The 13,852-nt window shown below is 45.2% G+C and overlaps 1 protein-coding gene and 1 long non-coding RNA gene across 3 annotated transcripts in view; one reads left to right on the top strand and one right to left on the bottom strand.

Moving 5' to 3' along the window:
* Window positions 1-721: 721 nt before the first annotated feature.
* On the bottom strand, window positions 722-2,666 carry LOC127909006 (uncharacterized). Its single transcript, XR_008069420.1, has 2 exons — window positions 2,552-2,666; window positions 722-919 (listed from the first exon to the last, which is right to left on the bottom strand). It is a non-coding gene; the product is annotated as an uncharacterized LOC127909006 (long non-coding RNA).
* A 584-nt stretch (window positions 2,667-3,250) lies between these two features.
* LOC118397522 (protein C-ets-1) overlaps window positions 3,251-13,852 on the top strand; it is a 45,042-nt gene continuing 34,440 nt past the window's right edge. The window contains exons 1-3 of one of the 2 annotated variants that reach the window (XM_035792383.2): window positions 3,251-3,395; window positions 4,672-4,766; window positions 7,458-7,614. In XM_035792383.2, coding sequence (XP_035648276.1) covers window positions 4,698-4,766; window positions 7,458-7,614 — 226 coding nt within the window. In that variant the 5' untranslated portion in view covers window positions 3,251-3,395; window positions 4,672-4,697. Of the gene's footprint in view, window positions 3,396-4,671; window positions 4,767-7,457; window positions 7,615-10,186; window positions 10,454-13,852 lie in introns of those variants that run through there. The other variant, XM_035792385.2, reaches the window with a different exon arrangement.

The raw sequence follows: 13,852 nt of genomic DNA, 5'->3' as shown, positions 1-13,852 counted from the left end.
TGATCAGCATATGTGGGAACTCCTTCAAGACTGTTGGAAAAGCATTCCAGGTGAAGCTGGTTGAATGCCAAGAGTGTGCAAAGCTGTCATCAAGGCAAAGGGTGGCTACTTTGAAGAATCTAACATCTAAAATGTATTTTGATTTGTTTAACACTATTTTGGTTGCTACATGATTCCATATGTGTTATTTCATAGTTTTGATGTCTTCACTATTATTCTACAATGTAGAAAATAGTAAAAATAAAGAAAAATCCTTGAATGAGTAGGTGTGTCCAAACCTCTATATGGGAATATGGTAGGGTTAGGGGAGTATAAACATTGTAATAACGCTAACCCTACCATATTCCCATATACTCCCCTAACCCTATTATATTCCCCTAACCCTACCACCCTAATTGGAGTAAGTTAATGGACAACAACACTTAGAATTTTACTTCCAGGTTATACATTCTATTTACATTTTGCGGACAAGTATATTTTACAATAGTTATCTTTTGTTTGTTTTGAATCCCATCCAGCTACCCACAACCCCTTCCATATATCTCTGAAGACCATCCAGTTTTGATTTCTATTTGCCATTAACTGTGCTGTTTCACAAAAGTTCTGAACCTATATACATTTTACTGATACAGTATATTTTAGTCCCACCCTTCAGCACCACTCAACTCTCCCAATTTAAGGGCACAAGGCGAGACACAGATGCAGACACAGGAGGCAGATGGTTAGAGTCTTTGTAGTTTATTTATAATCCAAAAAGAGTAGGCAAGAGAATGGTCGTGGACAGGAAAAAGGCCAAAACCAGACTCTGAGTCCAAGAGGTAAAGAGTGGCAGACAGGCTCGATGTCAGAGCAGGCAGAAGTGTCAGGCAGGCAGGTATGAAGTCCAGAAAAAAACAGGCAAGGGTCAAAACCGGGAAGACTAGAAAAAGAGAATAGAAAACAGGAGCACAGGAAAACACACTGGTTGACTTTAAAAATAACAAGACGAACTGGCACAGAAAGACAGGAAACACTGGGATAAATACACTGGGGAAAATAAGCGACACCTGGAGGAGATGGAGACAACCACAAGAACAGGTGAAACAGATCCGAGCGTGACACCCATCTATCTTTGAAAACCATCCAGGTTTGATTTATATTTGCCATAACAATATTCTTACTGATTTACTCATGTTCTACTGGCTCATCTGGAGAGCACTGATCTTACTTTTCACTTCAGTTTAAACACAATAATTCACCCAAAATCTTAGTTTGTTAGATGTTTTTATACTTCAATAGGGTTCCAACTTTACCATGCCAATCCTGTGCCAGTTCACTGAGGACTGAGACCTGCAGAACTCTCCTGATGCCTATAGACAACAGATGGTGTGGAAATGGGTTCCGTTTGACTTCAAACCACGTTTGAGGTATGAAAATGTCTGCCAAACTTTGGGTGAACTATTTCTTTAATACCCAGAAGGGTCTGTCTGATGGCCTAGTGACTAACAGTAGGGTAGACTTGGGCTTCATGCAGAAGAAGACGTAGCTAACCATGAAGCAAAAAAAGCAAACAGCCATCTCAAAGTAAAACATAGTGAAATAAATAACCAGAGTACATGCAACTGTAGTTTCACTAAGACAAAAAACAGGATGGAAAAAATGAACGTCAAGTAACACCATGACTTTGGTGAAAGGTACAGTTGGCAATAAAAAAAGTTCCTACTCTTTGAATTATGGGGCTTACTGGTGGTGATGGCATGGTGTTCACTGTCTGTTTAATGTAAAGCATGAATGCAGTTGAGCCAGAGAGAGAAGGAAAGAGTGAGAGAGAGTGACTGAGCGGAAAAAGGTGGCACAACAATGGCATGAGGTTAAGTGATGAGAGCTGCTTCATGTGGAGCAGAAGTGTATTGGGGCCTCCCCTTTGAACTCCCAATGCCGATAATTGAAACAGCATTGAGGGGGCATTAGAATAGATCTGGATCGCATTCCTGCCCCTTTATTCAATTTAGCTCATCAGAGGGGCGAGCCCGATCTCCTCTTTTCGCATGGCAATTACTCATCCCCTCCCCTTTTTGCCCCCGACGTGTTGTCCATCTGTGCCCTGAGGGGGCCAGGGGAGAACAGGGGGGGCCGGGGGGCCCGCGTCAGAGCTTCAAACGGGGTGCTGAGAAAGCGCAGGTCACACGCCCCATCCCAGCTTGCCACTGGGCTCCTCATCTACAGCACTCCTTCACGCCTCTCACCTTGGACTTGAACAAGATGTACTTTAAAGAGGCAGCCTCTGCCAGGGGCTTGGTACTTCATCATTCAAACAAATGTTCTACCAGGGTCAGGAGAACATCACAGAGTCACAGGGTGTTTCAGATGAGTCGCAAGTGTTGAGTTGATAAATCCCTGCTTTTCGCATTTCACCATCATGTTTTCCAGTAGAATGCTTTTTTACAGATAAAAAAATACTTATAGTGCAGTTAATAACCAAATGAATAGATACATATCATGTTGTTTCCTGTATATCACAGCACCCTATCAGATACAGAGGGCTTGTAGACTTCCCAACGTGTGGAATCACCTCTTCTCATTTCGCAGACTACTGGCTGAGGTTTCCGTCAAGGCTCTAATCAGCGTCACACACGCATGGCCTGGGATGGGGCTGAACGGCGATGGGGCACCAGCCACTAGAGAGCTGTGGAGGGGCAAATAGATGACAAATATTCAGGAACCAGATACCTCTCAAAGGTATCCTTTATAGACCTGGAGACAGCCATGTGCTGCAACTACATGTGCTGTTTGCGACACCTTGGTGGTGGCACACTGTTGATGAGCACATGCCTTCTGACACCAGGCAGGATAGAAAGGGCCCTTGGCCTGTATGTCCTAACAACTGACTGACCACTCCCTAGGTCTCACCCTTTCCTGACACTTCACTAATGTGATACTGTGTGGCCTGTGTGCCCATAATTGGGGACTTTTTCCAGGCCACCCAGGAAGCCTATCCATTGTCACCAAGTACCAACTACACCTGCAAAACCAAGCGAGATGTTCATATCATTGGCTTGATGGTAAGAATTCAAGATGACACTGAAAAAAGTCTATATGATTGACAAACCTGCATAGGACTGATGGTGAAAACCCAGATGTGTCACTAAACAATAACACGTTTTTCTATTTGGAGTAACAGTTCGGGTGCTCAGCGATTGTGTGGAAAACCCCAAAGGGAATTTGAGTGGGTCTCGGTATGATTCGAGGGTGGGACTTAAATCCGGCAAGTGCATATTCCTTCCTCCTTGGATTCACTATAAGCCCAGGTACAGCATCAGTGCATTGAGTCTGTCTACAGCTGAACTGTCACAGCCAACTAGCCTACAGAGCGCACCACTCAACCAACCTGCAGGAAGTTTCACTCACAACACACGGTAAGTTTATACTCTTACCAATTTTACAAATCCAGTAGATATATGTTAGTAGAAAATAGTGTTGTTTACATATAACTAGGAGAAACAACAGGAGTGTGATGTGTATGTCGAGTTGTAAGGCTCGCTTTGAAGTGCAGTCCCGCTTCCCGAGAGGAATGCTGTTGGAGCGTGAATGAACTGTGCAATCTGGTGCATTTTGAACTAAACGGAGAAGACCGCGTTTATTTGATCAAACCTACGTAAAAATAGTTTTGAAAATAATGTTAATTACAGCTTAATAATATTTGTGGTATATCTGCCTTGATATGCAATAGCATATCACGTGCCTATCTGTTTGGATTATCTGCTGTGTCATTGGCCATTGACCCAGTCATTTGGAAAATATGTTTATATAAAATGTTTTACCTCACAATACACCTTGAATTGATTGCTAACTATTGGTGTCCTAATGTAATTTTGTGACTTTGGCTGCAGAGATTTATGATACATATCCTCTTGTAGTCAAGTACAATAGTTATCACTTGACAATGATAAACTATTTGTGATGTGTGGTAAATATGGCATACATTCGAGGCCACTTGTCCCTACCCACGTTGTCTGTCTGTCAGCTCCCCTGGAAACGCTCTCCTCTCAGCTGGGTTCCTGTTCCCCGTCTGTTGATGTTTCTACTAGTAAACACATGATAATGAGATGCCCAAAGTGAGTGGGAGGAAAGGAAGGAGAGTGGGAGGGAGGGACAGAGGAGGAGGAGGAGAGCGCTGGGGAGGTAAAGAAGGGGGGATCAGGCAAATAATTATCTATCAACGCTGGAGCTAGTGTGACTTAACATGTTCAGCCCTGAATATTGAAAAAGCTGCCTCATATAAATGTCCAAATATGGAGACACACTAGCAACTGAATTCATTATAATCTTGACTGGGATGTTGTCGGCTCGAATTTAGTATCTGTTATTGCATTGTTGTCCATGCTAATTATTATTATTTTTTTTGCCCATGCAAAGAGGAGGAAATTATGAAGTTGTTATTCATTAAAGATCCTCTATTTCTAAACACATTTCCATCAAGTGATTATGTAATTTAAAGTCAACATTGCAAAAAGGAAGAATTATCTCAATGTTGTTTGGGATGTCTGCATTAGATGTTACACAGGGCAGTGTGGGGTGGTGCCACTCTGCAGAACTGTGGTGACAGCTTATTGTAGTCACACACACAGTGTAAACAGTGTGTGATTGATAGGGGCCCCGCCTCGGCTGTTTGTATGCTGATCCCTTCCACAGGCCTGCTGCTCCATCCAGACCCCAGGATGAGTTACTACATGGATCCAGTTTCCTCCTACTCGACCCTTCACCCCTGTGACCGTCTGGGCGCGATGGTAAGACCCCGACCACCATAAATCACACTCCTGTTACAGCCTGTGGACGGGCTAGCTACCTACCACATGCCACGGTGTAGGAGGAGTATGCAAGTGTGTGTTAGCAATGCACCTCTGGATTCCATCAACCTTCTGCAACACTGGAGCGTTGTTAAGTTTACAATAAAAAATTGGCACTTTATTTGTCGTAAAAAAATGCTACTATCAGTTATTCATTCTAGACCACTATGGACCAGAGGTGAATGTAAGGTTAACATTGTCTTGGGAGGCTGCAGTGGAATAAGAGATGGACGACGAAGACCAAGGTCTGAAACCAATAGTTTCAATCAACTCTGCTCTGCAAAACAATTATTACCTCCTAACCATATCGGCAGTAAATACATAGAAGTGTGGGGCCCAACCATCACTGAGTCTATTTGGAGTCATGCAGTGCACCCTCACAGGAAAACACTTTACCATGTAATACCATATTGATGTGTTATAGAGCAGGTTATGTAGGCTATTTGTAAACACAGTCTTTTTAACACCATCCAAATGAAAGGACCATATGAATACAGCCTGTCAGATCACAGGAATCAGGGACATTGGGATTCCTGTCAGGTGAGCTCTGAAAGGTGAAGGCCGAGAAGCGTTGGCAGAAATGTTCCCATTTGTATGCAGAATGTAGCCCTGTTAGACAAAGAGGACGAGGTCACATGCAAATATCAACCCAACCTGGCTCTGGTACAAAACATGGAGGGATAAAGCTCCCTCTCCCTTAATTGGCTCAGGTGGTTCTGCATGCCTTTGAAATTGAGATTACTGTACCCGAGGCCAGACGTGGTCAAAAGGTGAACCTAGGTTGCCACAGATTTTCCTATGAATTGACATGTATTAGTAGAGAAAGGTCCTCTGATTTCCCTGCCCTCTGCTTTTGTGATTTTCCATGTTATTCTGGATGAAAAGAGGTTGTTTATGTGAAAGAAATGGCCAAGGTTTCCATGTTTTATGACCATGTCCTGTAAAATGAGACTGTGGAAGAGGCTGTAGTTGAATTGCCCCTGACTCTCCTACTTTCACATATCAGATGTGTGGTATCAAAGGTTCATCCACACAAGGGATGGAGGACTCATGGCAATCTACTTTTGCTGGTCCTCCAATATCACTTTAAAGCAGTGGAGGCTGCTGAGGGGAGGATGGCTCATAATAATGGCTGCAACAGAGCAAATGAAATGGCATCAAACAAATGGAAACCATGTGTTTGATGTATTTGATACCATTCCACTTATTCCGCTCCAGCCATTACCATGAGTCCGTCCTCCCCAATTAAGGTGCCACACACCTCCTGTGCTTAACAGTGCCGATACGACTGCCCGCCTCCCCTGGCTATCACTCCCCTCTCCCTGCCAGACTGGACTGATAGTGCCGTCATCGGCCCACGTACCCCCTAGAGACTTCACTAGATTAGACTCCATAGTCCCCTCTCACTATTAGCTGGCTGTAAAGCTGACAGCCTACTGATAAACCCGGCATCGCTTTAACAAGAGTCCTTATCAGATGGGCAGTCAGTCAGGTACCCTGATCTGAGGTCTCTACTCCTAGCCATGCCTGTTGTGAAGACCGACCACAGTAAAGTGGTGAGGTTACAGGAGCCACCACTATCGTCCCTATGGTGAGCTGATAGAGCTGATAGAGCTGATAGATGGAAACTGCTACTGTAGAGGCTCCTATGCTTCTTGCTACTGGTCATCACATCCCTACCAGGTATGCATCAGATATCACTTTCAGAGTGTCACCAGAGTATGATCACCCATTTCTTGAAGTAGTGCATCAGAACTGCATCAGAACTGAATCATGTTCCATGTGCTTGCTTAGTGCGATTTTGAGTCAATGGAAAATGTTCTCTGAATAGTCCTGATCCGTTATCTACTCTCCTGCTATTTCTTGTATCCACATACGTACAGTATTCCTATATGGTCCTCCTCCCAACTACTCATTCACTTTGGACTTCTGCTCAGTCCAATCTGAGGGGACAACAGATTGAAACAAAGATAAACCTATTGAATCCAATTTAGCCTTAATTTTATCTGTACTGAAAGCGTAAAACAAAACCATCTCCACTCCAAAATAGTATTTTTAAAACTCTAGCTTGGTCTCTTCCCCCTTACAATCGAGCTCATTGACATTCTTACAGTATGTCAGTAAACCTTTTACTCACATGTACAGTAAGCAAACACAGTTTAAAAGTAAACCAAATGTGAGGTTGAGATATACTGCATCTGTGCCTGGCTGTTGCTGTGCAGTAGGAACCAGGTTCGGGTTGGGCGATATATCATCTTTTAAGGTATGGATCCACATACCGGTATGGATTTTTACAGTACTAAATATAAAGGTAATTTAATACAGTGTTAAATAAATGAAACGTTCTACAAATTGGACTACTTCACTGTCAGGTTTGTCCTAGTTTGGTTGATTATAAAACTATCATGATGGAGAAAGCCCATTAAAACTACTTAGAATTCATTTGTTGCCATCCTAGGGTCATGCACTACTCATAAAACATTTAAAACATGTTATTCAGAAACATAAAATACCACCATGCTGTCAAAAATAAGAAACATATTGTGCTATAATATGTTGGGCCAAATTGCCAAGCCCTAGACCATTTCCAGGCTAAGTTAGTTAACCCCCTGTTTTGTGTTGCCTTTACAGAGGCAGAGTGGAGGTGTGGCTATGGGACCACTGACCCAGCTCCCTGGTATGGTGGTTCACCCCCAGCAGCAGCAGCACTACCCCCCACCCAGAACCCTTTACCCCCAGGACATCACCCTGCAGGAGGTCCCCAATGGACACGACCTCATACCCACAGGTAGGAGCCAAAGAAGCCTCTGCCTAAGAACAAATACTACAGAACACAGTTGTTTGCCTGTTTTTTCAGGTCACTGCACTTAATACAGTGAATTAAGCAAGCAAAGTGAAATCTGCCTTTTAAATTTCTCAAAGGAACACATGGATAGCCTCATATAAACATAAAGTATATTGGGGTAAAATGGAACTGAGATTGGGGATGAAAGAGATTGTCCATTGTGGATTAAGTGTTCACTGCAAACAAATTACTTTGTGTGGAGAGGTGTGGCAAATTGACTCACATACAAGCACACACACACACCTCATCCCCACATCTTACACACACACACACACACACACACACACACACACACACACACACACACACACACACACACACACACACACACACACACACACACACACACACACACACACACACACACACACACACACACACACACACACACACACACACACACACACACACACACACACACACACACACACACACACCAGTCCAGGCAGTCTGTCTTGCTCCAGAGTGCTGCATACAGAGCGGCCGGCTGAGCAGCCCCGAGTCCCCCTGTGGGTCTCCTCCTCCCTGGGGACCATGGTGACGTTGACCCCAGGGCCGAATGCCTTTACCAGATGCCTTCTCCTCTTCTCCTCTGGGGACCTCCACATGCCCCGCATTTTTCCTCCTGCACTCTGTTTTTTTCTGCCGTTTATTTTAAACTGGAACATTCCTCCCAGTGCATTGCCTCTGTTTGACTCTGGCCTCCCTCTTTCTTAAGAGTGATTTATTCAGGGGACTGGGACACACGCCATGGGGGATTGGGGGGGTGGTGCTTAGGCCAGGCACCAGCTTTCTTCCGTCTCCTCCCAGGCTGGATGCAGGGGCACAGGGGAAAGGAGGACAAAAGGACAGCCGTCTTTTTCCCAAGCCTCTGGTTCCCCCCGGGGGATAAGGTCGGGGCTGGATCTGATGGGATTTGCTGACGTTTGTTGCTGGAGACACACTCCTTTGGAGCCTCCAGTGGTTCCAGCGCTAAACCGTTGACATAAACATTATCACATGGAAAAAAACGACCTCCAGTTGACCTCCTCTCCCTCTTGATGGTGATCAAGCAAACCACTGCCGTTCATTCGTCCGCGCAATGCAACCACCTGTAGACGCAATTAGAGTAATTTGGTGACCCCATAGTGTCATATACATGCTGTTGCTGTCATTGAAGTGTAGCCTCCCAGTGTATGGAGCTGAAACCTCATAACCAGTAACCCTTGACATACTCCACTTCCTAAAACCGTTGATCTGACATATATGTTTCTCAAACTAAAATATTTTGACTTCTTAACCACAGTCGTTCGAGGTCATCTCAATAACCTGTTGAGAAAACCAACTATATAGTAGGATAGAAGTGAAGAAGTCTTCTTTGGCTGTCTGTGCCACCAGCAAACAACTTCCTTTCCTGAAGCCATGCTCTACCGTGTGTGTAAGTTTGGCCTGAGACCACTCCACCTTGCTTAGCTTTGAACACATTTGTGTGTGCTTCCCTTTCATATTTTACAGCCCAAGTCACTGCTCACAATTAATTGGTGACATATTTCTGCTAATGAATATTTTGCCAGCTATGGTGAAGGGATGTTGTATGTTAAAGGGCATTTGCATGTTTGACCCTGAGCCCACTGTCACACACAGCTTCCTGACATCCGCCGTACCATAACCCCCCTCTCACTTTCCTCTCTTTCCCACTCATCTCCTTTCCAGTCTTCTCTGCTCCACTCTTCTCTTCTCCACTCCTCTCTTCTCCACTCCTCTCTTCTCCACTCCTCTCTTCTCCACTCACAGAAACCTAGCCACTCTCACACCGCTGGGTCTGATCATTAACACCCACTTAGAGATTCATGATGTGTGTGCTGCACAGTCTCATTGAAACACAGAAACACAGACACACACATGCACACACACTTTACTTTACTTTAGTCGCTCACACCCCACATAGTCCTTCATTAATTCACACCAGTTCTCTGGCATGTATTGTATTACTGTATCCTCCCATTCAGTAAAAAGCCCACTACCACACACATCCACTCCCAGGCACTCAGGATCTCACTGTACATTTAAACATCCACTCCCATTTAGAACACAGCTGTGATATGGAACCCAGGGACCATTGGTCTGGGTTTTATTTTATGTGATTTAACAGCTGGATAGTAGGGAGGGGGGATGGTCACAGGGCCAGGGCTGGGGGTGGTGGTTTGGAGGGAGGGACGGAGGGAGGGAGGGAGGGAGGAGGAGAGTAAAGGAGTAAAGGAGGGGAGGGGGGAGAGATTGGGGACAGGGGAGGTGGGCGTCTTCGCCTCTGATGAGGGGCACGTCCTCACGGGCGCAGGCCTATTTATTTTTTCTAAGAGTAAACAAGCAGCCTGCGGGGGTCTGGAGGTTATGGGAAAGGAGGAAACAGCGATGCTAATCAGGCCGAAGCACACTTCCCCCAACAATAAAACAAAATGAGGGGAAAAAAGAGAGACAACTCTGAAGCAGAGGGTCGCAAAACAGCCCCACTTCGCTAGGCTATGTTTTTGTGAGGGGTTGTAGTAGTGACATTGACTTTGTTTGTAGGGATAGCTGATAAGCTGGCATTGGCACAGCCATTAGGCATATGTAAAAATTGTTCTCTAGAGAGCCTCTGTACATAGCTGCATAGACCAGTTCTGGTAAGGGTAAGTGGGGTCAATTCCTCTACGGTGACTAACAAGTGACCACATATACAGAACATTCAGTCTTCAAGGAAATACAGTACCATCGTGGGAAGAGGTGATGCAACTAATGCCAGCTCATCGGAAAGGTGGAACATGTGGGTATGATCCAAGAAAAGATCTCTATTGTAAAAATGCTATTATGTGGCTTAGTAATACCTACTGTCATTACACGCTTATGAGTGTGTCAGGACTGAACAATGTGTCAGTGTAGATAATGGGTAATGAGTATATTGTTATTATCATAATGGTATTATAATCATATCACATTTGGTATATTGTGAGCTTTTCCAGTCAACCAATGAATCCATCTAGTGATGTTAACACTATATTGTAATGCAGACCAGCGTATAATAGACAGGCTGTAGTCTAACTGGGGAGACGAGGGGCTTTCCTTTAGCTGCGGGTGGTGGTTGAGCTTCATCAGTGAGCTCTCTCTCTCTCTCTCTTTCTGTGAAAGAGAAGGTCGGAGGGATGGAAAGAAGGAGGGAGACCTGGGAGGCTCAGAGACTCCGGGGGGTAATTTAATTATTTGCACAATGGAGTGATGGGGGGCACGTGGTGGCGCTAATGGAGGAAGATACGTCTTTTTAGCGAAGGCAATTGTTCAGAAAGAGCTTTTGTTCAGGGAGGCCCAGAACCACCCCCAGCATACTCACTCAAACACACATACAGTCGTGCACGTGCACACACACACACACACACACACACACACACACACACACACACACACACACACACACACACACACACACACACACACACACACACACACACACACACACACACACACACACACACACACACACACACACACACACACACACACACACAGCCTGTGGTCCTGTCCCTACTCGAGGCCTATGATCTCAGCAGAACTGCATCCAGTTTATGGCATCCCCTGACAGCTAAGAGACCAGTGTGCTGTGTGTGTGTGTGTGTGTGTGTGTGTGTGTGTGTGTGTGTGTGTGTGTGTGTGTGTGTGTGTGTGTGTGTGTGTGTGTGTGTGTGTGTGTGTGTGTGTGTGTGTGTGTGTGTGTGTGTGTGTGTCAATGAGTGATTGATCAATTACTCGCTAAGTGGTGTCTAAGCACAGGGAGGCCAATCCAGTCATGCCATACCCATTGGCTGGTACCAGCAGCAGGTTATTTCAACTAGCTAGCTGTCAGTTAACCCCTGGTAGCAGCATCAGGTCCTTTCAGCTAGCCTGGTGTCAGTTAACCCCTGGTAGCAGCATCAGGTCCTTTCAGCTAGCCTGGTGTCAGTTAACCCCTGGTAGCAGCATCAGGTCCTTTCAGCTAGCCTGGTGTCAGTTAACCCCTGGTAGCAGCATCAGGTCCTTTCAGCTAGCCTGGTGTCAGTTAACCCCTGGTAGCAGCATCAGGTCCTTTCAGCTAGCCTGGTGTCAGTTAACCCCTGGTAGCAGCATCAGGTCCTTTCAGCTAGCCTGGTGTCAGTTAACCCCTGGTAGCAGCAGCAGGGCCTTACAGCTAGCTAACTGTCAGTTAACCCCTGGTAAGCAGCAGTAGGGCCTTTCAGCTAGCTAACTGTCAGTTAACCCCTGGTAGCAGCAGTATGGCCTTTCAGCTAGCTAACTTTCAGTTAACCCCTGGTAGCAGCAGCAGGGCCTTTCAGCTAGCTAACTGTCAGTTAACCCCTGGTAGCAGCAGTAGGGCCTTTCAGTTAGTTAACTGTCATTTAACCCCTGGTAGCAGCAGTAGGGCCTTTCAGCTAGCTAACTGTCAGTTAACCCCTGGTAGCAGCAGTAGGGCCTTTCAGCTAGCTAACTGTCAGTTAACCCCTGGTAGCAGCAGCAGGGCCTTTCAGCTAGCTAACTGTCAGTTAACCCCTGGTAGCAGCAGCAGGGCCTTTCAGCTAGCTAACTGTCAGTTAACCCCTGGTAAGCAGCAGTAGGGCCTTTCAGCTAGCTAACTGTCAGTTAACCCCTGGTAGCAGCAGCAGGGCCTTTCAGCTAGCTAACTGTCAGTTAACCTCTGGTAGCAGCAGCAGGGCCTTTCAGCTAGCTAACTGTCAGTTAACCCCTGGTAGCAGCAGCAGGGCCTTTCAGCTAGCTAACTGTCAGTTAACCCCTGGTAAGCAGCAGTAGGGCCTTTCAGCTAGCTAACTGTCAGTTAACCCCTGGTAGCAGCAGCAGGGCCTTTCAGCTAGCTAACTGTCAGTTAACCTCTGGTAGCAGCAGCAGGGCCTTTCAGTTAGCTAACCGTCAGTTAACCTCTGGTAGCAACAGTTTTTCCTTTCAGCTAGCTAACTGTCAGTTAACCCCTGGTAGCAGCAGCAGGGCCTTTCAGCTAGCTAACTGTCAGTTAACCCCTGGTAGCAGCAGCAGGGCCTTTCAGCTAGCTAACTGTCAGTTAACCTCTGGTAGCAGCAGCATGGCCTTTCAGTTAGCTAACTGTCAGTTAACCTCTGGTAGCAACAGTTTTTCCTTTCAGCTAGCGAGCTGTCAATTAACCCCTGGCAGCAGCAGCAGCAGGTGTACCAGTTATATGTCTGGATTAAGGAAAAGCAGGCAGCCATAACAGATGTGCCTGAGGAGCGGCTTTAGCTATAGCTGCTAAACTGTAATGCTATTGCATGAACCCCTAACTGTCAAAACCATGGCAACAGCATTTGCCAGGTAAAGAAGCTAGACATTGAAACCCAAGTGCACATGTTGCCTGATCAGTGGGAGATGATGGTGGTGCTGCTGCTCAGTCTCATGGGAGGGCTGTCACTTACACGTACAATGACATGTATAGACTTTTTCATTCCCATAAACATATGTTCTATCTGTAACTGTACAATGTATACATTACAGTACAATGACCAGTGACTAACATATTTGGGAAAGGAAACCTAGTCAGTGGTACAACTGAAATGTGTCTTCTGCATTTAACCCAACCCCTCTGAATCAGAGAGGTGCTGGGTGCTGCCTTAATCAACATTAACAGCATCCAGGGAACAGTGGGTTAACTTCCTTGCTCAGGGACAGAACAACATTTTTTTTTAAACCTTGGATTCATTCCAGCAACCTTTCAATGACTGGCCCAACACTCTAACCACTAGGCTACCTGACGTAGTAGTATCCAGGAAACTGCATCTTTGGGTAAACAACAATAGCCCTAGTTCTTACAAATGTAGGATCTTCATTTGAGGCAGTTTGCTACAGCAGGAAAATAATCCTGCAGCAACAGGAAATGTGAATGATTATGTGGATTACAATTAATGGACATTTTTGTTGGGGTTGATACATTTTTTCATTAATTTCAAACTTCAGAAGACTTTTTAAACCTCAAATGCACTACAATTTGTACATTTCCTGAATTTCACTCCTGCAAATTAAGATCCTACATCTGTACCTGACTTTTGGAATGATAATGTTTTATTTATTTTAATATTTCCTCTCAGATTCTGTCTTTGAAATGTTTTAGTAAAGGGAGACCCAGCTCTTATTTACTCTGTTGTAACGCTCATGGAAATGAGTTTAGCAGGTCAGA

The sequence above is a fragment of the Oncorhynchus keta genome, chromosome 18 (genome assembly GCF_023373465.1).
Source record: "Oncorhynchus keta strain PuntledgeMale-10-30-2019 chromosome 18, Oket_V2, whole genome shotgun sequence".
Classification (NCBI taxonomy): domain Eukaryota; kingdom Metazoa; phylum Chordata; class Actinopteri; order Salmoniformes; family Salmonidae; genus Oncorhynchus; species Oncorhynchus keta.
Note: the sequence above shows the minus strand (reverse complement) of the source record. Positions and strands in the feature narration are given on the sequence as shown.